Source organism: Thunnus maccoyii, chromosome 7 (assembly GCF_910596095.1).
Source record: "Thunnus maccoyii chromosome 7, fThuMac1.1, whole genome shotgun sequence".
Lineage (NCBI taxonomy): Eukaryota > Metazoa > Chordata > Actinopteri > Scombriformes > Scombridae > Thunnus > Thunnus maccoyii.
In genome coordinates, this window is record NC_056539.1 from 13605900 (window position 1) to 13633521 (window position 27622).

General features: G+C 38.0%; 3 protein-coding genes across 5 annotated transcripts in view; all 3 read left to right on the plus strand.

The window, feature by feature from the left end:
• Positions 1–6351, plus strand: part of st6galnac5b (ST6 (alpha-N-acetyl-neuraminyl-2,3-beta-galactosyl-1,3)-N-acetylgalactosaminide alpha-2,6-sialyltransferase 5b) — a 24917-nt gene extending 18566 nt beyond the window's left edge. Inside the window, exon 5 of the mRNA XM_042416048.1 lies at positions 1668–6351. Coding sequence (XP_042271982.1) covers positions 1668–1905 — 238 coding nt within the window. The 3' untranslated portion in view covers positions 1906–6351. The remainder of the gene's footprint in view (positions 1–1667) is intronic.
• Positions 1–18642, plus strand: part of ptgfr (prostaglandin F receptor (FP)) — an 18818-nt gene extending 176 nt beyond the window's left edge. The window contains exons 1-3 of one of the 3 annotated variants that reach the window (XM_042416046.1): positions 14440–14602; positions 15397–16205; positions 17595–18642. In XM_042416046.1, the coding sequence (XP_042271980.1) occupies positions 15411–16205; positions 17595–17903 (1104 nt within the window). In that variant the 5' untranslated portion in view covers positions 14440–14602; positions 15397–15410 and the 3' untranslated portion in view covers positions 17904–18642. Of the gene's footprint in view, positions 1–14439; positions 14603–14690; positions 14966–15396; positions 16206–17594 lie in introns of those variants that run through there. The other 2 variants (XM_042416045.1, XM_042416047.1) reach the window with 2 other exon arrangements.
• Positions 18643–21359: 2717 nt separating this feature from the next.
• On the plus strand, positions 21360–27609 carry btf3l4 (basic transcription factor 3-like 4). The gene is made up of 6 exons (XM_042416049.1): positions 21360–21465; positions 22032–22093; positions 23769–23882; positions 24012–24213; positions 26866–26925; positions 27247–27609. Exons 2-6 carry the CDS (start codon positions 22040–22042, stop codon positions 27291–27293), a joined length of 477 nt encoding a protein of 158 aa, XP_042271983.1. The 5' UTR covers positions 21360–21465; positions 22032–22039; the 3' UTR covers positions 27294–27609.
• Positions 27610–27622: the final 13 nt, after the last annotated feature.

Sequence of the window (27622 nt, forward strand, 5' to 3'; positions counted from 1 at the left end):
TCTAAAATTTATTCAAGTTCATGAAAAGAGCCCTCTATTTGAACTGCAACATCTAAAACTTCTTTGCCCCCAAAGGGAAATTCATCAAGGTGAAACTATGAACACACACAGTCTTGAACATTAAATGTACAAAGATACACAAAACATATAATATACTGTAAATATGTAAAAAAAAGCATCATCAAAAAATCAGATAAGTTCACATAAAGCACAATATAGAGTACCAGTTAAAAGTTTGGACACTCGTTCCCTTGAATGAGAAAGTTTTTGACTTTTGACTGGTTCTTTACATCAAGTGAAAACATAACAAAAAACCATGAAACCTGGAGTACAGCCAGCTGTCATCACCCATCCATTATATAAGCAGACTGCTCATCACTGTTACTTCACTTTGAGTCATCTTCATAAGTAGGTTTGCATTCGCCATGTTCGAGAGAAGTAACCTTTTGAATGTCACACTAATGAGATTCTGTAAGTGGAAAGTTTCTGAAGGCTCAGAGTTCACCGGTTGTAATGTATGGTGACGTTTATGAAAATGTCTGAGTATAAAGGCATCTTCATCAATGACTTTTGGCATTGAAATATAAAAGACACAAAATCATTACTTGGTTTTAGAAAAGGGAACAAAGCAATGTCCGTTTTTATTGTCAGTTTCCTAGCAACGGCGTTCACATGACTTCAACCACCTGAATGCCAAGCATATCATCTCCTTGACTTCTCAGCTCAAAAATACAATGTTCATGAGTTCCATCTGAATTATTTATAATTGTAGTTTTTTATTATAACTCCATTGTACACCAGGAAAACTCTACTACCATAACAGATTTCTGACCAATAAAATTCCCTCCTGTGTACAAGCACTTTTGAACAGTTTCTCCCTGCAAAAACATTTTTTCATCTGCTAAATTATACATCCAAGACAAAATCAAAATGCCTCATCCTCGGGACTTACATGTTCAGTTTGGCACTTCCTGTTGGAGTAAATGGGGCAACTACTGCATGAAGGGGAATTGATGGTCTATTCTGTTGCAGCTCGACTTTGTGATCTACTGACAATACAGGTGTGTTTTTACATAGAAATCTTGTCTAGTTCATCTTTAATGATGTCTTAAACTTTCCATGACAATATAACATTTGCTCCCTGCAGTGACAAATTCAAGAGTCTTTTATTGCTGTGCAGTCAGGCTGGAGACATTCATCTTGACATTTTACAATAAATTTCACTGCCACAATGAGCATAAGTTCACAGCACATTATACAACTATGCCTACATAAAATCTTGGAATAATATTGTTCTCACATGAATCTACAAGGGCACAAAGGACAGTTTGGCACATTTCGATATTCATAGAGTAAGCAGGCCAGATTGAAGAGACTCTCATGTGGCTGAGTTTTCCACTGAGCTTGGTATGACTGTGAGCATCAGAGGAATATGATGATGTATAATGAACACATCTGTGAGCCCAGATTCTTCTGATCTTTCTGTTTTTCTTTGTTCCCGTCTCCATTTCTTCCCCACTGTGACTTGCTTCCTCTTCGCCCCTCCACCCCCCCTCCCATCTCATAATTATCCCTACGCTATTTCCACATCCCTCCCTCGCACTTTGACTTTCATGCCTTTTCATGCTTTGCTCCCCTCGATTCTCCTCTCCTCTTCTGCTGTGTAGATCCTCCTCCCATCTATCCGTGCCGTATCATTACTATGAGCCCTTGGGGCCCGCCGAGTGTTCCATGTATGTCTCTCATGAGAGAAGCCGACGTGGAAGCCACCACCGTTTCATCACGGAGAAGACAGTGTTTGCAAACTGGGCCCGAACCCTCAACATCCACTTTTACCAGCCAGACTGGAAACCCACTGCTGGCATCATCAAGCTGAACATCTCATATGCTCCAACTGGATCCTGAGACTCACACAAGTGTGGAATATGTGTGTGGACAGTTTCCAGCATGCAGATTCCCTCTCTGGCCAATCTGAATGCCTGAGACAGCAGTGGGACAGAACAAACTGCTGTTGTGGTGCTTAACCTACTGCCTAAGCAGCTTGGCAGAATGGGATCATTGCATAATAGCAGCACAAAGCCTCAACAATGTTTTGGAAGTGTAACTATGATAGGATGAATTTCATACTGGAATCAAAGCCATAGAGGATGGCTTAAGTGTGTTTTTTTCTACTCTGCGTGGAGCTGTTTTAATAACACTCAAGCTGTCAGAGAGGAGACAGACAATGAGGAAGTGTGCTACTGCAATAATCGCAGTATGATTGGTTCATTTTCATAAATTAAAACAATAGAGATTCACCCCCTTTTATACGTAGAAATAGAGCTGCAGCTGAGGACACAGAGGCCATGCCCTCTGTTCTGTTTCTGTTTTAATTACCCGAGAGGGAGTTTAGACTCTACAATTACACATTTCAGAGCTGATTGTGATATTGTTAGAGTCACCATCTTTTTTTACATACTTTTCTTCAAGAGAAGAAAGCGTGACAGTTAAAATTACACAATTGCAGGTTCCACATGCTTCTTGGATTTAGACAAAAAGCTAATATAATTAAAACAATACAAACAAACAAAAACAAGAGAGCATATTTTTTAAGCAATCCATTCAAAACAGTGTCTCAATTTGGAGACACATGATGACCTAATTGATCCATCATATAAAAGACAGATTGGGCAGGGAACCTCTAAGCTAACAGAACAGAACAGCTGTAGCTGTCAATGATATGAAGTAGTGCTATGCTCTGAGGGTCCACCAAATATTGCCATAAATGGATTTTGGATCCAATGTTTTGTTGAGGACTGCAACTAATGATTATTTTCATTATCGATTAATATCACAATTATTTTAATCAATTAACAGAGCGTCTTCACAGACTTGTCATAGCGGGAAAGGCACATGTGTAACTCATTAATAACATTAATGAGGGCTCTGTTCCATTTATGTGTCCCAATAAGCTAAACCAGTGAGCCAGAATGCACAATGTGAGGGCCCTGAAACATGTAAATGGGATGCAGCCATGATTCATGCTATTAATTACACCTGTCCTTATCCTGGTATGACATGTTAAAATGTCTGCTGTGGAAAAGGTCTGTTACTTTGTCTATTAAATGTCAGAAGATAGAAGATGCCCTTTACAGTTTCTCAGAGCATAAAGTAATGTCTTCAGATGTTTTGTTTTTTTCCAGTAAACAAAACCAAGATATTTAGTTTACAGTAATATAAAAACCGAGAAAAGCAACAAAGTGTCACATATAACAAGCACGAACCAGAGAATGTTGGTTCGAACTTAAGTGATCAGTTATCACAATTGTTGCTGATTAATTTTCTGTTGCTGATCAACTAGTTGATTAATTATCAAATTGTTTAATCTTCATTGTATTTTAACAAGTATATGAGAACACTTTAAATATTATGATCTAGAAATAATTTCAAGATATGCATAACCAAAGCACGTGGCCAATTGTTGCTTTTTACTGGTGACATCTGAAGTCGCTGGTACCAGCATTGGAATTTTTTGGACAATTGTTCTCTAGTAAAATAGAAACACTATCTTAAAAATTTCAGCCAAAAAGAACAATTAATAATTAAAATAAATCAAAGGGATGTAGTATTTCTGCGTCAGATTCATATTCCCAAAGAACGCTTATATTTAGACAATCACATAGGGAGATAAAATATACCAAAAATGTAACTCAACAGTTAAATTAAACAATACATATTATTTAAAATAGTTAGACAATCTAATCTAATCAGGAGGGCCAGATCATTACACAGCACAGTATTTCTAAAATCCTCATATCTGATCATATTTGATAAAATATACAAAATCAAAACAGAAAAAAAGAAAAATTGGACAACACACAACCTAAGTGCTTTGAAAACTGAATTAAAGGGATCACTTGAACCTTTCCAGCTCTGGTCATAAACAAATTTGGCAAGTTTGAGATATAAAAGTACTGTAATGCATCTTCAAAACAAAAGTAGATACACAAACAAACTAAATTACTTTAGCTGTGAAGCTCTCAGGACACAAACAGGTGTAGTACCAGAGCTTGGTTATCTGATTGTGCTTATACTAAAAGTCAGGTGTAAATGCTATCCCCTTCAATCATATCTACACACAATGGAGATCAGAGGACTTCATTAATAAGTTATAACTTTGTTCTCTAGCTCTGGAACAGATGGTCCCTCAAAAAGACCCAGCCAGCCCATGTGGCTGACACTCTAGGCCATGATTTGTCCTGTTATTAAAGCCAAATGTCAGAACAAGCCCTCAAAGGCATTCCGCCTGACTACAGAGCCGATTCAGCCACTGCAATACTGATACAAATGATTACATCAAAGCAGTCTCTTCAATCCTGACCCACAGGCTTCTGTCTCAGCGTCTTCATACAGAGGGGATCTGGTTGTTAGCAAGGGATTACACTGTGGTATCCAACCATAACTCTGGGGTGAGAGGAACAGCGCGACCATTGCAGAATTCAATATGCGCCATCCTGCAGTTGGGAGCTGCAGAAAAGACGTTGACTGCTGCCTGTTCCTGTGTTCATTCAGATTTTACCACAAGAGCACTGCACTCAGGTGGAATCTTAATGATCTCAGGTGCTCTGAGAAAAGCCCATGCAGTGCTGGGGTGTCATGCTAAGTGCAGTGGCTGCTCCTGAGATCTGGGCTATGTGCTCTGCACACCAATTACTGGCCCTTCAGGTAGAAAGGTTGGATTTTAAAGGCTTCAAAGGACAAGCTGGCTGCAAATGAGTCTGCCGTTGCTATCTTAAACACATGCTCAAGGCAATGGGGCAACGGAGCCATGATTCTCACTGACCTTGGAAACCTAAAGAGACAAACAATGATGTGGAGGTGCTTGGAGTCAGTCTGTCAGGCGTTAATGGTTAAATTGCAATCTTTAATTTATTTGTGTATCCATACATTAACGTTATCATCTACACTTGTTATTTCCAGCAGTTGGTGAAAGTTGTTTAAATGCCAAAACGTTATTATGCTGTTCTGGCTTCAGCCCCTCAATACAGAATTGTGTGTGTGAGTCATTTACTTTGTGACCCAGTGATGTTTTAGAAAATATCTAAGATATGAAGGTGAAATGATCCAAAAAAGTCACATTTTTCATTCATTATCAAATCGTGGTTTCATGATTCAGTATGTTTCTGTAAAGAAAGAATAAGTAGAGTGTGCCTTACATTCACATTTTTTAATTATTATAACATTCAGTGTAAGTATTCAGTGTAAAAGTGCAGCATATTTGAGATTTCTGTATGAAACACTTGAGTTTTGTCAGATCTCGATTTTAGTGATTTTGTATTATAGTGAATAATAGAAGATAAACTGAATCAGCACTCTACTTTTTTCTGAATTTTGACTAAAATATGTGGTGATTGTTTAGTGTATTGAGTTAGAGCCTTGTATAACAGTATTATATGATAAGACAGGATTTACTGTTACGCCAATAATGAAACACTTTGGCTTGCAGATGGTGATGTTTTGATGCAGGTTTACAGCAGTTTTAGGGTTGATTCTTCTCAAACATAATCAGACACAGTGAGAGACATAATAAATCCTTAGGTGGTATTTTTCTTCAAGCTAAAACTTGATCTAATCCCCAAATTCTTAATTTCCATTAGCAAACGTTCCAGTCTTGGGTTTGAGTTTAATACTCCCGGATATCTGAGTGTGTAACTGTGTAGCCCTTGTAAATAGAGCAGCAGGATAAACTCACACTTTCATCTCCTCAGCAGCAATTTCCATCATGACACATATCACACACACACACACACACACACACACACACACACACACACACACACTTTAACAGCATACCTGCCGTTGATAAGCAGTGTCTGAAACCGTGTGAATTATAGATCTGCCCTGTTTATGATAGCGGGCTGTAAAGTAATTGTGGAGCTTTATCAGTAAGCCTGCAAAAATACCATCATCCTATAGAGCCAAAATGTTGAAGAGATAATTCATGAAAGAGTTCACTGGGATTAATAACACCGAGTCTCACCATAATCTCCATTTTTTTTTTACAATGTTTAAGTCTTTTTCTTTGCCTGAACACTGAACCCTTTTTAAATGTAATGCAGGATCATGTGCTGTGAGTCTGCACTGACACCTGGTGGCTTCTTGTGTCTCAGCAACTCCTGGAGGTGTTAAAGAAACCTCATTAGGATTGTCTTGGGTGTTTATTTCCTGTTAAGGCTAAAACATCTGACCTTGAAAACTTGTCTTTGTTAAAAAAATGAACATCAACACTTCTTCTTGCTGTATTCATTCCTGTAAGTGATGGGAGACAAGATCCACAAGCCTCCCTCTATGCAAAAATGTCATTTAAAAGTTTATCTGAAGCTAATATGAAGCTTTAACTGTACAAATGAGTCAAATCAAGTAGATATCTTTCAATGTAAAAGTCTTTTTAGTGCCAAAGTCCTTCTTTTTGTTGCTATACTTCCACTGCAGTTCAACAGGGAAACACTGTCTGAGGAAACACAAAGAGGGAATTTTATGCTAAAAAAGACTATAAATGTGGCAGATATCCACTTGTTATGACAAACTCAGACTGCCAAAGCCTCATATAAGCTTCAGATACACTTTTAAATGCATTTTTGCACAAAATGACTGTGTGGACATACTGTGGATTTTGGTCTCCTTCACTTACATTGAAAACTCACTTGAAGGGGGTCTTTTAATAGCCAGTATGAACATGAGGAATGATTACAATGAAAACCTCTTTCACTGTTCATATGGACACGTGACTGTTTTAAGACAGACTTGAAAAATTGTGAACCTGTCCTTCAAAAATAAAATAAAAAATCCTGGCTTTGAAAGTTAATCAGAAAAGACAAATATGAAACATTGTGTATGCTGCAGAAGCAGATTGGCTATCTTCTGGCCTTGAGGGCTCAATGCTTCTTCTGCTGCTTTCTTTCATCTTTATTCTTGAGGTGAATTCTGGTGTTCATCTTAACATTTTGTAAAATCACTACCCACTTAATTACAGTGATAAAAGCAAGTTACTTATGCAGGCTACAGCTATTTGATTAATACATCATCACTGTGAGATTTGATGTTTTCTCTCTTGCTATTTTTTTCCGCCATGTTTGTGTTACATGACTCTTACATTATAAATCAATTTGTGCTATTAGCAAAGTGAAAGGTTATATTATCAATTGTTTTGAAGCTTAAATGTCTTTCTATGTAATTATCTACTCAGAGCACAAATACCAAATATGATGACAATTTTCCGACTTCATGATGGTACTATAAATAATTAACAACTGTGAGTCTTCTTGTATTTTCTTGTCCTCTTGTCCTGCAGTATGTTGGGGGCAGAGAGCATGAAATGGAGCAAGAAATGACAGAGTGAGAAAATATATTTTTATCCCCAGATTTCCCGGATAATTTATGTTATATTGCAGATTTTCCCACGCACATGTTTTGCCCATGAGCTTTGAGGCAAGAATAAATAATTTTTATATTTTTTACACATTGATGCACAGTTTATGCTCATTGGGAAAGGACAGATAACTAAACACAATTTGAAAAGTATTATATTGTTATTTTTCTAGTACTGTTCATTACCCAGCATCCTTTTCAATCTGCATTGACATATAGTACATATAACTAGCGTTTCAACACTGCATGCTGTATCCTTCAAATCTGTGGCAGCTGTTGTTGGGATTTTTTTGTTTTGAATTGACAGAAAGTTTCAATTTTTGACAAATCCTTGCCGCTGAGTTTTAGAAGACCTTATTCTTCTTGTCATAGTGGTTCACAAATTATAGCTGATCATTGTGGAATGGAAGACATTTTAAGAGATGTGAATGAAAATAATAGCAGGGTAACTTTTTAGAGCCCTTGTGTGTAGAACTGAAAAGGCGACTGACTTTAGTGACTGCACATTAAAACTCTTCTCATTCTGAGTCAGACAACCTTAAAACGCTGTAACAGACGTTTGTGATGACAAGTGCACGAGATAAGACTGGTGTATGAAGTGCTGATGTTTATATTTCAATCAAACCAAACACAATATGTTAAAATTGCCTGTTTTAAAGTGTTTCAGAGTCTGAGAATAAAGAATCTTGAGCCTGTTTTCTCCACTAAGTCAACTGAATCTCTTTCTGCTTTCTCAAAGAATAAAATAAAAGATGTGTTTTGACTATTTCCTAAGTGTTTTGTCTTTAGTGAATGTAGCCTTCGGGTGTGGTTGCTTTACTGTTGCTGCTTTGCTGGCAGCAATGAGCAGACATTATATTTGGTTGATTGCAGAAGACTAATGTGCTTGTTTGCATAATTTCTATTGGGCTATTATATAAATGTCAACTTCTTAAATCAAATTCATTTCAGTTTTTGGTCTCTGCAGTGGTGCAATCATTTTCAATATCTTCATATCTGCTCTCTTTTTGTCTTTTGCATCCATCCATATTTTCATTATCTAGAGCTCTTGAATGAGCTGGAAACTAAACTTCACCATGTTTGCCATCCTGTGAATTCTCATTGCATCATTTGACATACCATGACCCATTTTTGGCCAACTTTAAATGATTCTACTGTATGTGAGCAATTAAAATGTAGTCTTGTCACCAAAATTAAATCTATATTCACATTCATTTACAGAGTCTTTGTGTAATTAGGTAACTGTCAGAGATATAAGACATTTATTAAATCACAGATTACATTGTGTTTATATTTATGTATCTGTAAAGCTGAAGGGATTGTACGAGACTGTAAGATGTTACAAATCTTTATACCTTAAACCCAGCAGATGGAGACATAAGAGCAGACTTATTTTATTATTTTACACTAATGTCAAAAACTCCAGGTTTACAAAACTGCAAAAGTGTCAAAAAGGTTTTTCTGTTCTTCTGAAGTTGAGGATCTATTCTGCCACCAGCTCTCTTTAACCCACTGCAACAGGTGTTCCCAGCATGCTCCTCACAAACTACAGCTGAATGTCTCGTGATGGATCAGCATGTTCGTTTTTCTCAGAGGGTCATTATGTTCTCAGTGAGCACTGAACCTGGCGGTCTCACCGGCTTAATGTTCAAGCTCCTCACAGAAAAGTGTCATTCTGCACAGTGCGCTGTTACCATTTCATAACATGCTCTTATGTCAAGTTGACAAACCCACTGTAAGCCCTACTATCAACGAGGCAGCATTTGGATAAAGACATAAAATGCAATAACTTTTGCAGGTCGAAATGTATTAAAAAAAACCCCAAAAGAATGATCACAATTAGCTCCCACATGGTCCCATTCTTTCTTGTAAATATCAGATAAAAATACATGGTTACACATACACTCATACATCTTGGTGCTGAGTTCAGAGTGAACCAGGAGATTGTTCAGACTAGTAAGGAACAGTCAGCTGCACACTTACAGTCATTTATACTGGAATAACAAATTAGATTTTTAAAATATTGATCACAATAAATTAGGAAAAACCACAGCTGTGCGTTTTATCTTTCTGGCTATTTTGTACAGTCAGAAAGCTTAAACATTTGGGTTGATTGTTTTCTAACTCAACCCGGATCAGAGCATTTTCTTGTTTGTTTGTTGATTTCATCTTTCAGATCAATATTTGAACCACAACTGTCTCTAGTGTCCACCAGATGATGGCACTTTATGAGAATTTATAGCAGTTGATAAAAGACTGAGCCACAGCCAGAATTTTGAGGAGGATACTGTCCAGATGTTAAAAGTGCAGAACAAGCACAGTCAGTCGGGTTGTTTTAACCATGCTCGTGGCATATGGCTTTAGTGAAATTTTTAAAATGTCAAATACTTTGGTTTATGACCAAATACCTGCAGACCTAATGACATTCCCACCAGCCCCAGCTTTGTGTAATGCTAATTAGCTTAATGTTAGCATGCTAACTTGCTAAAATAAGATTGTGCACATGGTAAACAAATCCCAACCTTGCTGGCCAGCTGTAGTCTCTTCCCACGTTTCATGCCTGTAAAATGTGTCCCCCACAGTACAGTAGGGTTTGCATTGTAAACCGCTTGATAAACAAAGAACCTCTTCACCTGTAGGTCAGATCTTAAACTCAATCTGTCAGTCTATGTGAGACTAAAAATTAATCACACACAGTATTACAAATCCCTGCCTCCTCTAGTCCCTTTGATGTCTGTTTTGATGATATGTGGCCTTTATTTTGCTGTGTATTTCATCTGCAAAAGGCCTGAGGTTCTGATCCGGGAGGCAAGCAGGTGTCCTGTAGTTCACAGTTGTTGCTGTCAGATAATTCAGTGTCTATTTGAGTGTGTTGACCTTATAGGATCGACTTTGTGTCACAAGGGGAAATGTGATGATATTTGGCCAACCTAACCTGTGTTCAAACTGCTGAGGATCTTTTTCTCCAGACTGACCACTTTCATCAGTTGTCCCCTCTTGGCTTGATAAATAGCTCTGACATATTTTGCAACTTCCTCTCATGGCACCAACTGTGCTCCATTAACAGTTTCTCAAATGAGAGGAATCTTTTGATCAGGCTGGCAGAGGTAGGGTGACAGAGAGAGAGAGGGAGAAGAAAAAATGATGGCAGAGACAAGATGAGCAAGAACAGAGGAAGAGTACGTTTGTTACCTGTGAATCTTGGCACAGGAGTGTTTTTGTGATTAGATGGAGACGCGAAGGAGGAAGCGACAGAGCTGCTGGCGTAAAAGCCTGCATTATGGGTTATTTTCCCATCTCAACTCCATCTGAACCCTACTGAGGCAGTCAGTCTATTATGGCAGCCCTATTTGATGCAGCTAACAAAAAGCATGTGATTGCGCTCCCATGCCTGTGCTTGCCTTGCATTGTGAACAACCGCTCAGCTGCCCGTCATTATACAGCAGATATGACACCACACTTCAAGGTGTAATGTCACCCAGGAGAGGATTTTGTCAGGAGTCACCTTGTGAGATAATTAGTGACCATTAGGCCACAGAAGAAAGCTTAGAAGAAGGTTTTATTACTACATCCAGACAACAGGATATTCTGTTTTCACAATGAACACAGGCACAGCAGTAACTTACAGCTCAATTTACAACTCAATTACAGATTTTTTAAAAAAATCAATTCATTGCAAATGAAAAGGATTTTTTTTTTTGCCCTTTTTGGACTAATTTAGTTGCTGTCTGGAATTTATGAAAAGACAGATTTTACATGGTGAAGAAGCTGAGTCAAAAAACTTTCTTTGTTTAGTGTGGCATAAATAAAAAATAAGAATTTAGTATTAAAATGTAAATTCATAAATAAGTAAATAAGTTCACTAACGTAAGTTTGGACTTTTCATTAAAAAAGGCATTATATTAAATTAAATGATAATTTAACCAAAACACAGACAACAACTTCCAACAATTATTCATAGTGAAGGTTTTAAATAAATTTTAACTTTTCATTTATTTGCTGGTTTACATCCCTTTGTTGTCATAAAGACAAGAAGCGACTGCAAGGTATTATTAACATCAGCTCTAAAATTATTGGCAAAACACAAAGATCCAGATTGCTTAGATTAATACTGAATAGGGTGAACAGTTAAGGTAAAATAGATTTTCATTTCACTGTATGTACGATTGCATTTGCACATTTTGCACTTTTTGACATAATGTGCCTTTGTGGTGTTTGACTCTGTCAGTCAGCCATGGATTGGCCAGTTTTTTTTTCTTTATAAAAAAATATGTATTTTTAGATCGTTTTTTATGTGTGTCAATTAATTGTGTTTTTTATATCTGCAAACCCTCTTACTTCGAATTGCCCCTTGAGGGATAGATAAAGCATTGTGACTTTAATTGAATAGAAATTTTACTTTATAAATATAATGGGACGTCATTTAGAGGAATAGAGGCAGTTTTATTTGACCAGATGCTCAAAAAATGGGATTTTGATTAAACCACCAAAAAAAAGATTACAATAAAGTAAAAGTTAAATCCCAACATTTTGGCAGAGAAAATTCAGAATGGTAAGTAACTATTTATTAAGTAATATGACAGAAGAAGATGATGGGTAAAGATTAGTGATATAATACATACAACTCTAACATTTGAAATTTTTCCTTCCAATTTCTACTTTCTGTCATATATTCTTAAAATTGACTCTGGTCCTGAATTTACTCTCTCTTCCTTCCACTTAGCCGTAATTGCTCAAAGAAAAAGCAACAGAGAGTGAAGAGGACATTTGACACAACTTCTGTTGAACAAAAAATTACGGAGGAAATTAAGTTTTGAAGGATGGAAATATGTCAGCATTTCTTCAAACTTCACGCACAATGAAGCAAAAAAGTCCTTCAGGGTGCCGTGATAATTAGAACTTTAAGAAAACGACTCCAGTGCCTTATCAAATTTAACTTTACTTCAACTTTTATTTAAAGGAAATGCCATTCAATTTTAAAAGTTTGATATAAAAACCTCTGGGCAATTATGGCTGGAAACGGGAAAGAGGAGTTTGTAATGTGTGAAATCACTAATATATAGCAGCATAGAGTTTGAATAAGATGAAAAGGGTGACTGTGAACCAGAATCATTTTCAAGTCTTTAAGATGGATGCACTTTCTGGTGTGCAAAAGCTCAGGGTCAGTACAAATCAGTTTCCTAAAGATAATCATTACTAGAATGTGTCCAGGATGATGAGAGTCTCGGATTCGATGGTATTTGCTTTTAGCCTGTGACCCGATAGTGTCCCAAAGGTCGTCTGAGTCAGTTGCTTGGCACCATGGCTAATACTCAAGAACTAATTATCAAGCTATGCCAAGCACTCTGGTGACGTCAGGAAACAATATCAATTAGTATGCTGACCCCAGAGTCTGCGGGCATGATAAATTTAGAAGGTTGAGGATTCCGTTTTCATGGGAACTGGAGACACTAATGAGCTCTAATTCATATGTGGAAGTTTCTGCTACTTATCTCATCCAACAACTTTTCACTCCGCATGTTCTCAAGATTTGCTCCTTGTTGTGAGCAAGGAGGCGTGGAGCATGTGGAGTATGAAGGTGACTTGGCTTCCTCATCAGAGAAATTAGACAACTCTCATCTAAAGAGGTAACACTTCCTCCCTCTCAGGCAAAACATCACTTAAGTATATGAGGTCTGGATTGTACAACCGAGTGTGTCTAAGCAACTACTGCACAAGAAGAAGAAAGAGTCTCAAGTATTTAAATTGAGTTTGTAGACAAATGAGAACTCACTAAAAATACAATTTAGGGAGAAATGTGGCAATGTGCGCAGCCAATAAAAACAAAATACCATCCCACAGATAATGATCTGCTCTGCACTGAGTCATACAGGAGTTAGACGATGAAGTCACACTGTTGTGTGGGAAAAACATAATATACTTAATATTGTCAGAAGTCCATCCTGTATTAAGGGGTCTTCTGTTTGGCCCTCTGACCTTTCTGCTTTTTGGAGCACTTTCCTCTCCTTTTATGTGACTTCATTTGAAGCTCCCTCTAGTCTGTTTGCAACCTTTGAGTTCATGTCTGCTTCTTGAGCCAGGTCTCCTGATTGCTGCTTTCAGCGGGACATTCAGGTTAAAAAACCTTAATAGTTTTAAATGACAAAACTAACTCTGAACAAAAAACTAAAACAGCAAGAGAAAATATGTGTTCATTGTTATAGTACAGATCATATGACATTTGTTTGGACATTTCTTCATCATTCTGAAATCAGAAAAGGGAAAGCAGACTGAACAGACTATGTAAAGTAGACCCACTGGACAGCTCTAATTTTGTAAGGAAATAAACATCATCGACAACAAATGGACAGAAAAACTGCATCTGCTATTGAAATGGAGCATACCTGTCCCCATCATTTTCAGCTAATCACAGTTGCTGGATTTAATGGTGGGCAAAAAAGGAAATTGCCTTAAACCAGCCCTGCACCTCCATGCCAGATATTTTCTTCATATTAAATGATAGCAGTTCGGAGGAAACTTATTCGTTTGGTCTGGTAATATATTTATATCATTTTTAATCTCAGTAGGGACATCATGCAGTGGATAATGGATGTTGCAGCTGCTGGCAGTGGATAAGATTAATTCCATTTTGTTCTATTTATAAAGGTTGCTCCAAAATTGAATTTCCAGTGGATGATAGAACCCACAAACAGTATGAGTAAAAGAAAAAACTGAAAAATAAATGATATCTTAGCAAAGTAATAACACTTGGTACATGTTGGACCTTTCTTGTTTTAGATACTGTATTGTGAAATTTAATTTCAGTGTATCTTTTTTAAAAAAACAAAACAAACGAACGACGACAACAACAACAACAACAACAACAACAACAACAACAACAACAACAACAAAACAGTTCCTCTCAATTTGTAGCATATAATGAAAACGACATCACTTCTGCCACCAGCAGGTGATTTCATGCTGTGACAGGCACAGCCTGCACTTCAGGGCATCATATGAAGTTGCTGATAACCTGTTGCTGCAATGCAGACACAAGCAGCAGGATGATCCAACAACACGCAGTGACAGAATGGATTTTGTTTGACATGTCAATTTATGGAGAGCCTCCAAGACTCTGTTACAAAGAAATATGCAGCCGACAGGAAACTCTTTTTTGGAGAAGAAGGGCGATTATGCGTAATGACGTGAACTAAAGGTATGCTTATTTTGGCAACAGTTTATCAGTACTTTAGTTATTTTCGTCTTATTGCCTGACCGACATGATATAAAAGTAAAGACTTATGCTGCCTTATGTGGAATGCGACAAACACACACACGTTTGAGTTTGAAGTGATTCCTCGCAGACTGAGCTGTGCGCTCTCACCGGCACCAGCTGAGCGCAAACGGCAGAAGTGCCACAGATCGGTTCCTCGACGGGAATATTTTGGAAAGCAGTTTTGGGACGTTCAGTTTGCTCGGCTAACAAGACGTCACTTTATTATACTGACTATCATAAAAGCCAGAGAATAAACAGACTGTTAACTAATGGCGAGTTGTGTGAGAGAACACCAAACCTGAGGTAAGGAACCGAATCAGATTTTGAACATTCATTAACAATAATTTAAGTTATTGGTTTATGAGAGTCGGTAAAAATGTTTCATCTCTGGATTGGATTTTTCGAAGGACTCACTGATGATGATGAAGTAGTGTTCACTGCACCTCAGTAGTGGAAATATGGGTCGAAAATACGTGTTACCATTGTTGGTACACCTGTTGTACAACATCCCAAAGGAAGTTGACACCCAAAACTGCATGTGAGCTTTATAGTAAAATGTTGTAGACACTTTATCATAATGACGTATTCCAAATCAATGAAACTGTTCTGGTGGAAGTGATCATGTTTCATACTTTACTAAATGTATAAAAGTCTTTTTTTTTACCCTCATAAGTTTGATTCAGAATCAACATTATGGTACCAATGATCCCATTTTCCATTATCCTCTCTTTTAGATTTCATTTCCACCATGTCAGCCAATGGGAGCTCAGAAACAGGCTGCAGGTCAGAAGTCAGACCGACCAACAACACCTGCAGCCAGAAAGAGCTGTCTGTCACTGCCTCCGTCATCTCCATGACTGTGGGCATCTTTTCCAACAGCCTCGCCCTCTTCATCCTGGTCAAATCCTACAAACGCATCCGGATCAAGTCCAAGGCATCCTTCCTTCTGTTTGCCAGCAGCCTGGTGGTCACCGACCTGCTGGGCCACCTCGTCAACGGCTCCCTGGTGCTTTTTGTCTACAGCTCCCACAAGAAATGGGAGACATTTGACCCTAACCACATTGTGTGCAGCCTCTTCGGGGCGTCCATGGTGTTCTTCGGCCTGAGCCCCCTGTTCCTGGGAAGTGCCATGGCGGTGGAGCGCTGCATTGGAGTCACCAGACCCATCTTCCACTCCACAGGGTTAGCTTCCCACCACATGAAAAGGCTGCTGGGGCTCACCTTGCTGCTTGCTGCCCTGGTGGCTATGCTGCCTGTGATGCTGCTGAGGCCCTATAAGGTTCAGCGCTCCAGAAGCTGGTGCTTCTTCCATATGGAGGGACCCAAAGACTGGCTGGATGTGCTCCTGCCTCTGCTTTTCTCTATACTGGGGTTACTGGCCTTGCTGCTGTCTATTGTGTGCAACACTCTGACAAGCTGTGCTTTGCTGCAGTCCAGACTGCGCCGCAAACATCACTGCAGAGGCACGTCTTATCACATAGAGATGATCTGCCAGCTCCTGGCCATCATGTTGGTGTCCTGCGTGTGCTGGGGCCCGTTACTGGTAAGGATTTCTCTTCAGTACACCTTTGACTCAAAACAATCACAGAGTGCAGGCTGACACTGGGGGGGGTTTGTGAAGGTGTGGGGTCAGCCAAGAGTTGCACATTCCCTTTTACCTCAAGCCATAAAAACAAGTTGAAAGTCTTTGCACAGATTAATGTCAGACACAGGAATGTGTTTTGGAATAAGATTGAAAGGCAGGTTCCATTATCTATGTGATGAAAAGATTACTTGAGAAATTTTTCTTTTTAAGATTTTCATACCGCTGCTTTTCATTTGCAGTCTGCCCCTGCCTCTCATTCTGAAACTCTCATCCGTTCATTTATCACATTGAGTCACAAATACTTCCCATCAAATTCCTTATTACTCTGTAGAATGTCCCAATGTCCGCTGCCACCCACTTGCTTACACACACTCCAAAAACCATCTCCAGCATCATACTTCCACAGTATTTCCTGGGAAAACAAGACGCCCATTTCTAGCTTACTCTACATGATGTATTCTTCCATTCCTGTCTTTGCTTCTTTAAAGGGACACCACGCCACATTTTTCATCCCCTTCAGCAATACATCGATCATATCTCTCACTTACATTCTGTATGGTAGACTACAAATTTTAGCAAAAAACTTTTTAGTTGATCCTTTTGTTTCATGACCAATTAGCACATTTGAATATTTGATATAGAGGGAGAATCTGAGAATAGAGAATCTGTGTGTGACCAAGCACAAAATAATGTCATAATTTGGGTCCATTCAAAATAAATCTTGCATTGGAGTCTGGTGGCTCCAATGCAGTGTGTTTGGCTAAAGAATACACTGAGTGACCTTACAGGGGTATTTTAAAACAAGAAAATACTGTGTGGGAGTCTCTGTGAAGGTTTATGTTTTTATATTTTTAAATTATTTTATTCCTTCCACCATAATAGTGCATGGTAGTCAAATAGACTCCTGAGCCTCTATTTGCAAAGCATCTGGAAATATAATTGCTCCTTTACAGACTTTTTTTTGTGTGTAACAATTACTATTAGTTATTATTCAAATTAAGCATTTGCATATCTTACAGAGTGATTTGTAAGAGGATGTTCTCGGTTACTCAGCGAAAAAGTTGAATATTTCTTAGACTTAGGGAAAGAGACTCATTATATTAAACAATGCAGTTTAGAGTTACCTAAGTGTCCATTCAATGCATGACCATTTTTGCAAACGCATTCAATATGAGAACCACCATTGTTAATCAAGTTCTTCATTGAAGGGTTTGTGCACAAATCAATATCACATATTGCCTCTTCAAGCACAGTCTCTGTTGAACCAATAAATTACTTGCTAAAGTTATTTTTATAGCTTCAGTCATTCAGGTTTTTTTGTCCATTATTTTATCACCACTCCACTAGATCCATGTCATCATACTGAGCACCAAGGCCAAGGGTGAGCCAGCATCTTTCAGTCTGCTGATGGTGATACGCATGGCCACATGGAACCAGATCCTGGACCCCTGGGTCTACATCCTGCTGAGGAAGGCTGTACTGAGGAAAATCTTCATGTTGTTACAAAGCATCTGGGGGTCAAAGTCTCATAAGCTACACCACTGGCAGCGCAGCGTGCTCCGCAGCTCGGTGGAGACCAGCCACTCAGGTGTTGGTCCGGCTGACTCCCGCTGCACATTACCTCTGTCACACACTACGATCAAATCCATTACCTGAACCCCATTCTGAGTGGTTTGACCTGAAGACACCTGAGGAAGAAGCTGTGAGATTGTGGAGAATTTTGTTGAAATAGATTTTTCCACAGTCAAAGTTATTAAAGTGTTATACTGTAAGAGGTTCATGTAGAATATTACACAAACTACATCATGAAGAGTCTGTTTTCATGTCGCCTTTGCAAAACGATCGCCATGACCTGGCTGTATTGTGGTGTATTGTGTAGCGTGGGGTTAAGTATCTGTTCTTAACTTACAGATCTGTTTTGTTTATAAGTGGCTCTGAACAAAATCCACAATGTTCACAGTGCTCAGAAAATATCACTGTCACAGTTGGGTTATTTCAGTCATTCTTCCATTGAGCTCTCTCTACTGGAACTGTTTCTGTCTTTGTTTGTAATGTTGTCTGTGTCCTGAACCTCGTGCAACGACAGTTTACTGAATGTTTTTGACTCTCCTTTGATTGGAGTTACTGGCAAACTAGTATCTCTGTGTTTTTGTCCTTATATGTTAGTGGGGTGATATGGATGCATAATTATGACACCTTAAGGTGATATATGAGAACATAACATTTCTATGGATTTATGGATTTATGCCGGTTATGTAGATTGTGCAGAAGACACATGTCTGCTGCAGAATGTGGACAATAATGTAAAATAAAAATTATTTGATCCAATGTGTTGTGGAATACATTATGACAGATGTCATTTCCTCAATCTTGTAAATACTGTAAAATACTTGTATTTTAGAGTTGACACACACGCGCACACACACACACACACACACACACGGTGTATATCGCTGTTATTTGTTTACACAAAAGGGTTAGGGTTATCTACCTATCTATCTATCTATCTATTTAATCAGACAGAGCAGGGCCTGTCAATGGATCAGTACAGTTAAGGTGATGTTCTGCACTCGTGCTTTTGTTGTCATCCCTCTATCTCATGAAATATCACCAGTTTCCAGTTTTGGGCTGAACTGTATAATAAAGGTGAAAATGGCATGACATTTTTTTTAGAAAATACAGAGCAAATTGCATGAAATGTGTTCTGTTATAATGGGTGTGAGTCAGAGTAATGTGTTTTTGGAAGTGTAAAATTAAAATATCTTTTGAGGAAAAAAAAAGTCTGCTCTGTCTTTGTGCAGTCTGGAGTGTGGCACTGGAAAAAATAACTGACTTTTTCAGTGTCAAATTATAATTACAATTTTTCTCAATTGCTTTGGCACATTTCTCGAAAAATTTTTCTCAAAACCCAAAACAGCTCATATGTGCAACAAAACACTATAGTTAACCCACAAAAAGCTGTAATTCACCCAAAACCTTTAATTCATGTTTCAAAATTAAGTTACTGTCTCAATGAATAAGTCATTGCCACCAACATAAGGTTTTCAAAATGTTTAGATGTTTTGTCAGAATGCCACTGGACTCTGGAAGTGTGTTCCTCATCTCCTAATTTCCAAAGTCTTGTCCTACATGTTTTCACTAACACTGAATGCCTGCTGTACCAGACTGTTATTTTCTGAAGCTAACTGACTGCTATTGTGTATCAAAGCTAATACACTACACCCGGCAAAACTCCCTATTCATAAGTGAAGTTTGAGTTTCACCTGACAACAAATTTATCAGTTTAGCAGACTTTACAACCACCCCATATCAATGCAATTCATGAAACATGGGCTCAGCAGATTTTGACAATTAGATGGACTATTCTGATGTGATGACTTACACAATGAAATACTATTAACATATTTTTGAGAGTAAAACTATTCAACTGAGAAGAAACATAATCTATTTTTTCATCACAAAGACATAAACAACCAATAATTGTGCAAATTGTAGACAATTGTACTTAATCATTTGTCTAAATGTGCTAAAACATTTGAAAAATGGTAACAAAGAATAAGAAATGCTCTTTCTGCTGAGCACAAGTAACAAAATATTGTGAAGAATTTTACATTTTGTTTTGATGACCTCGACTGTCATTTGAAAATTGAGCCAAAACAACTGAAAAAAACTGTAATTCAAATTGCAACCAACACTATTCATTCTAATAATACAGAGTAAAGCAATAATAATAACATAATTGGCCATGTTTCATGTGTTGGTGGGAGGCTGACCAAACACAGCTGCTACTGCTGCTCAGTGAGATGACCTTCATTTAACTTCTCATACATCTTTGAGAGCCGTGAAGTGATCCCAAAATGCAAAGTGTAAATGTTTCAGTAAAGCAGGAAACAACTGAATTGTGAGACGGAATTGTTTACAACAAAGACAACAATTAGCTAATTTTAACTATCTTTCTATTATGTTGAGGTTTACAATGCAGATTTTAAAAGCTAATTTAATTTTTTTTTTTTTTTTCTGTATCAGTTTATGAATTGATTAGAATTACTGTACTGCACTGTAAAAGTCTATCAATATTCCAGTGGTACATATGAGTTTGTGTTTTGTTTATAGAGGTATAAAGTCTAGTATGATGCAAGAGTGATATAAGAAGGTTCTTTGGACCTTTTCATACTTTTTTTCATCCACAATTTTTCAAGTCTGTGCTAACGAACACTGACACATGTTCTTATTGCTGTAATCATTCCTCATGAATGATTACAGAGAGCAAAACTTGTTTCAATGTTCATTTGGGCACCTGACTGTTGTTTTAAGACAGACTTGGAAAAATTGAGAACATATCTTTTAAATGTAAGCTCATCTTTGTTCTCCTTGAAGAAATGAGTAATTAACTTTTTTCAGGCACATTTCAAGTCTACAGGAGGGTATAAATGAGTGTTTCATGCTAAAAAAGGAGATTTTGAGTGCATTATTACTTTAGGACTGACTGGTGTTTATTTTTGTGACTTTAAGGAAGCTGATTTAAAATTTGGCCCTCAGCAACAAGGCAAACAGAGAGCATGTCTATGGAGCACAAAAAATGACATAAGCATAACTAAATAAATGCAGAAATACATAATTGAATACATAAATAAATGAAAAATGAACATTTTGGTAATGATAAAGGACACAATTGAATGAATCTCCTAAATTTATTTTCTACATTTCCATAAATAATCTTTTATTTAGGCTATTTCTGTATTTCTACATTTATTTATTTATGCATTTCTACATTTATTTATTGATTTATTTCTGTATTTCTACATTGATTGATTGAGTTAGTTAGTTTGTTAGTTATGCTTATGTCATTTCTTGTACTCCATCGTGACTGCACTGCTTCACTGTGACCGACAGACTGTAAAACTATGTACCTGTTTGCTTTCTGGACTACCACACTAGTCTCTGTGTTAGCAGGAAATACCCTGGCGATGATCATCTGCTTATACTGTTTGATGAAAATCGCAAAAGCGTCTGAAGCGTTGAACCAACCTGAGCTGAGCTGTTAATGAAAAAAACATTTTTCAGAGACTTCAAAGCGTCCTGGAGGCGGCAGCATTGCGCCTCAAAGTCCTCCAGCTGGTCGGAAACGAAGAAGGAGAAGAAGAAGAAGAAGAAGAAGAAGGAAAAATTCATAACCTCCATCTTTCAGTGCCGCATGCCTCTGTGGATATCAGAGCAGGTTTGTGGTGATAAATGTTGGATTGTGTGTCATGTGCGGTGGCTGTGGGGTGTGTGGTTGTTGTTGTTGTTGTTTTTGTTGTTGTGTGGTCGGACCAGAGCAGAGCAGTGACATGCTGTCTGTGTGTGTCTCTGTGTGTGTCTGTGTGTTTGTGTGTGTGTCTGTCTGTGTGTGTGTGTGTGTGTGTGTGTCCAGCCTGTGGAGGCCCTGTGTTGTGTTTTCATCTCTGCAGCTGCTCACACATACACACACACACACACACACAGACACACACGCAGACAGACAGACAGACAGACAGAGAGCAGCAGGTTGATGTCTGACAAGTTAGCTAGACTGAGACATTGTTGCATCAGCATCATATCTGTCATACACTAGTTTGTCTTGCTGATGAAACACGCTTTTTTTTTTTTTTTTTTTTTTAAAATGAGCTGAATATTTGGACTTCCTGCGTGTTGGTTAGCTCATAATGCTGCTCCAGCTGTCAGTCTTCATGTTGTCTGTCAGCAAGCTCATCATTTGACTACTTATACACAATATTTGTTATCTACATTTTTCTCTTATTGCAGTTGAAAACATGAATCAAGAAAAATTGGCTAAACTTCAAGCCCAGGTCCGGATAGGAGGAAAGGTAAGAAACACACACAAGGAGATGTTGCTTTGTTTTGATTAGGAAGATGTTATGTTAAGTGAGTTGATACACTCAAACAGTATATGTGGCTCTTAAGATTAAAATAACTATCACTGCCACTAAGTGTTATGTTTGTATATTTACTGGTTTTGACATATAAAATAGATTTTTGCAGCATATGTTGGAATACCAGTATTTACTGCTTGACTCATTTACAATTAATCAACAAGTATTTAGATAATCAGTTAATCATTTTCAAGCAAAGACACTGTCAGTCAGTTGTTCCACTTTCTTCCTCTGCTGTGTTTCCTCTGTTTTATATCATTGTAAATTAAATATCCTTGTGTTTTGTGCTGTTGGTCGGAGAAATTTAACAATTTGAAGACATCACCTGTGGCTCTCTCTCCCTGTCTGTGAAATTGTGAAGGGCATTTTTAGAAATATTTTCTTACGTTTCATAAATCTAACAATGAATTGATTAAAAGAGAAAATTATGAAAAACTTCAGAGTTTGGCAGACTAATCATTAATGAAAATAATTTGAGTTTTAGGTAGTTGCAGCCCTTATTTTAAAATATTGATTAGTATGTTATGGTCACATCATGATCCACACTGTTCAAATCTAATATTTGAGTCTTTGCATTGAAACTATGGGGCCTGACCCTTGTGGGGTCATTATTTAGCAGCATAACACAAAGCTGTAGGATTTTAAAAAATATATTTGTTTACAATAGGAGATGTCAATTCACTGACTAGGTTTTGCTCATGTGATCGACTCTCTGGCTGGCAGCACTGTCAGCAGCCGGCAGGAGAGACGCTCTGTGGTGCATTTGGATTTTATAACTGAGCTAATACCAGGACGCAAGCTTTTTATTTCTCTGACATTTTCACATCACAAACGATGCATTAAAACACTCACTCACACAACTCACACTCACTCATGTAGGCTGTTATATCAGTTTAGTGAGGGGCAGCTGCTCTGCAGGTGCGCTTGATTTGACTGTAACTCTGGTAACTGTGCGGAGATAAGCTTCCTGAATTTGCACCCAACATGCTGTCAAAACTTTAATTTACAATTTCCACCGCAGCCTCGATGATCATTGACCAGGAAAGAAGCAGAAAAAAGGGGACCACTACTTAATATCCAGGACTTCACATTGTAGACATTACCACTGACTATCCCTGTAACAAATTGACCACAATTTCACACATTGACCACACACTGTCTGGCCATATACTACATTTTGACCTAGTCTTGTTTTCTGTGTACTGCACTTTATATGAATTAATTGATTGATTGAAAACTATTCATGGCATTATTTTTGAAAGCATCCTCACTTTACTTTTAGTGCCTAAAACTTTTGCACAGTACCGTACATCATGATGTTTCTGGAAAATCTTTTCTTCAAATTTTCAACTTTGCACACAACAGCCCAGAAATATTAAAGGGATGTAGCTACCAGTGTATGAACAGTGTGGAAAAATATCAGTAACAGTTGACAAAGTTATGTATATGTCGTCATACTCTCCAACCCAAGTCTTTCAAATAATACAAAAACATTGTACAATGTATTGTTGCCCCTATAGTCTTTTCTTTTTCTCCTGATGCTGACACTCTTGTGAGTCATGGCTTCAAGTCTCTGTTGTTTAACAGTCTTGTGTCTCTTTGGTTTCAGGGCTCTGCACGCAGGAAGAAGAAGGTGGTACACAGAACTGCGACTGCTGATGACAAAAAGCTCCAGAGTTCACTAAAGAAGTTGGCTGTCAACAATATTGCTGGAATTGAGGAGGTAAATTGGTATGGACCCACTGTATCAGGAAACCTTGAATGTTCTCTTATTTCAAGTAACTTCTCAGATCATTGTGGCACCAGAACATTTAACCATGACTTGAAGATCTGACCAGTCTCCTCTTCTCAGGTCAACATGATCAAGGATGACGGGACTGTGATCCACTTCAACAACCCCAAAGTGCAGGCCTCCCTGTCTGCCAACACATTCGCCATCACGGGCCACGCTGAGACCAAGCAGCTGACGGAGATGCTCCCCGGCATCCTCAGTCAGCTGGGAGCCGACAGCCTCAGCAGCCTGCGCAAACTGGCAGAACAGTTCCCTCGGCAAGGTGGGTGTGCCTGGACTTATCGGACCTCTGTCAGTGTACAGTTCATGTTGCAGCATGTTGGAAAGTGCTGTATTCTCTGGAGGGAACACTTGCTGCGGTTGCATGCACACTTTTTTTCATTCTGATTGAAATCATTCCAACTGAAGATTTCAGGTTAACTGTTTACTGTTGAGATGTGATGTAATACAGACGCATTTAATCGAAACAGCTGTGACATGTGCAAAAGTGATTATATAGGCAGTCTTCAAAGTTTTCCAGCATCTAGGCGTCCAATAATGTTCAGTCCTTTAAGAGTTTGTATCAAAAAAAACTCTCCTCAGGGGTCCTGTTCAGCTTGGAAGCTGCCATTTTTTGGATATGGAGAAACGTACATCCCCATGCATTTACATCAATATGGAGGGCATGTGCTGAAAGAAGGCAGCCAGAAAATAATCAGGTTAAATCACTGACATGGTACAATTTTTCTTTTGATTGGTTTATGAAAAGGTTTAAACTACCCCTCTGCAACTAGTTTAAATTTAAATCGGTTTGGGCCTTTTTATTCTGATTGAGGTGTTTAAATGAAGCATTTTTATTCTGTTTGGGCTTTTAAACTGAATATAATGGGAGTATTAGGCTCCTTACTCTCCACTGTTAAGGACACAGTTTATGTTCTGTATCTGACACCAGTTTCATTCCAGTGAAACGTGAGCTCTTACAACACCTCTTTTGAGTTCAGGATGATTAGTGTGGTGTAGATTTGCATAAGTGTCTTGCCTGGTGCAGCTTGAATGGAACATTTTCAAGTGCAACATGCTTGATACCATGTGATAAAACAACAGGTGCTGTTGGTTTGGGTGATTGAAAGATTGGACTCTGGACAGACTAAGGACTGGTGTAAACATGTAGTAGCCAGCCAGTCACCAGTCGTAAGTTACCTTGTGTCTGTTGTTGCAGATAACGTTGCTTAGCTTTAGTTCTGTCTGTCCCTGAGATTGACGGTCTATGGATAGAGGCTGTCTATGTTGTATAAATTGTAAAGCCCTCTGAGACAAATTTGTAATTGTCTATTACAGAAATTCTGTAATAGATGGTCAATGCCCAAGAGAAAGTCTAACATCATTCTGTCTTATGTAAAATCCACATTTTTCCAGTGTGTGTGTATAGTATATTCTGAAGTAGTGTGTTTCATCTAAAAAGTATATATACCACAAAAATACCACATAATACAATATAAGCTATGTTACGGTAGTAGAGCTGCAATGATTAGTTGATTGACAGCAAATTAAACGCCAACTATTTTAATAATCGATTAATGGTTTTAAGACCTTTTTAAATACTAAAGTTCTCTCATTCCAGCTTCTTAAAGGGGACCTATTATGCTCATTTCCAGCTCTATATTTTTATTCTGGGACTCCACTAGAATAAGTTTGCATGATTCACAGCTCAAAAAACTCCTTATTTATGTTATACTGGCCCTTTATGCAGCCCCTCAGTTCAGCCTCTGTCTTTAACAGGCAGTCTTAGCTCCTGTCTCTTTAAGGCCCCCCCCCCCCGAGGAGCCGACTCTGCTCTGATTGTTCAACTTCAGGAAGCCTAGCGAGGGGCAGCATGTATCAGACTTGTTTTAAGTTACCGCCGATGCAAACCCAACATTTCCTGCTTTACTGCTTCTTATTAAAAGCTTTTAAATGAATGGAAAACAGGAGACTTTTATTGTGAAGAATTTATAGGAAATTAAATGGTTTCCTCAACGAATTAGCAGAGCTTCGCTCGCGGTGCTATTATTCAATAAAAACAGTTTTACATAACAACGTATGGAGATATTTGGAGCTCTTTGTTCAGTGGGTCAGTTAGAAACAATGCAAGGAAGGATAGTACAAGCAGAAACAGCCACAGTGATGATGATGTTTGATAAAGAGCTGCAGACGACCAGCACACCTCCAACAGGTAAACTACTTATTTTACTTTGCCATGCTGTGTTATGGAAAAATACTCACAGCCTGCCTGCACAACTTGAGTCATGGCTCAGCATGACTACCCCCAAAACAATGGAAAAATGCCATAATGTTGGCAGAGCAGAGCAGTGAACCTACGCACTGTGCATGGAGCAGATGACCATATACATAAATCCGTCACAAGCTGACATCAGCTCAGACTGAAAGTAAAAAAAAAACTGTTGGAAACCAAATGTTCAGAGCAGTCTGAAGTCAGTGCTTTTTGCTTACAGGGATTACTTCTACATATGTTTACCTCATTATTTGAAACTTTGGTCACGTTTAATATGAACATCCGACATTGTAACATTATATTATGACTGAAAATAAGGAAAAGCATAATAGGTCCCCTTTAAATGTGAATAGTTTCTGGTGTCTTTAGTCCTCTGATAGTAAAGTGAATGTCTTTGGGTAGTTTGATTGCATCTTGGGCTTTTGGAAACAGTGACTGACATTTTTTCTCACATTTTAAAGATCCAACAACTAATTGATTAATTGATAAAATAACTGACAAATGAATCGATAATGAAAATAATTGTTAGTTGCAGTCCTATATGGAAGCATGATAATAGATACAGTATGCTTCTTTAGGATTGATAATCATCATCTTCATCCATAAAGAAACGGTCATATCTGGTTTGAGCTGTAATGTGTTTGTCATGTGTTGTCATTTCAGCTCTCGACAGCAAAGCTCCAAAAGCAGAGGACATTGAGGAAGAGGATGATGATGTTCCAGGTATGGACCATAACATGTATTAAAAACATCACATCGAAACATTAAAAATGAATCTATGCACACATTAAGAACCAATTTTCAAAATGTTATCCCAGAATTTTTTTGTTTTCTTAATTATTGCATTATAATTGCATTGCATAAAATAAAGAAAAATATCTCCGCAGAAGTGGTGTTTTGTCTTCTGCAATCATTGAAAAAATAAATTCAGTTGAGTGCATTTGTTAACATTTTGGAGAATAGAGTGAAAACAGTATTATGCCATTTACAAATGTTGGCTGTTTAAGGCTAAAACGGTTTTAACATTGTCCTGCTGTTCTGCAGATCTGGTGGAGAACTTCGATGAAGCGTCAAAGAATGAAGCAAACTGATGAAACATGAGGTTCTTGTGCACATGAAACTGGACTGCAACAAAGCAAGAAACCTTCTCCGGTGTTTATAAGTGTAGACATATCAGACACTACCCCCCACAAACCAGAGACTTTTCTATTTCCCAATGGCCTCTGGATATCTGAGTCAGACTGGCTTGTGCACAAACCCCCCCCCAAAAAAAACAACTCCCTTCTGGTAAAAGGTTAAGTCCCTTCACCACATTGTCAGTCATGGTCAGGATTACAGTGGTCATTAAAGCTAGTCTTAAGACTTTTTTTGTTTATGAAACAAAATAAAGGTGATTAACATTTTTTAGATGGTGCTGTGG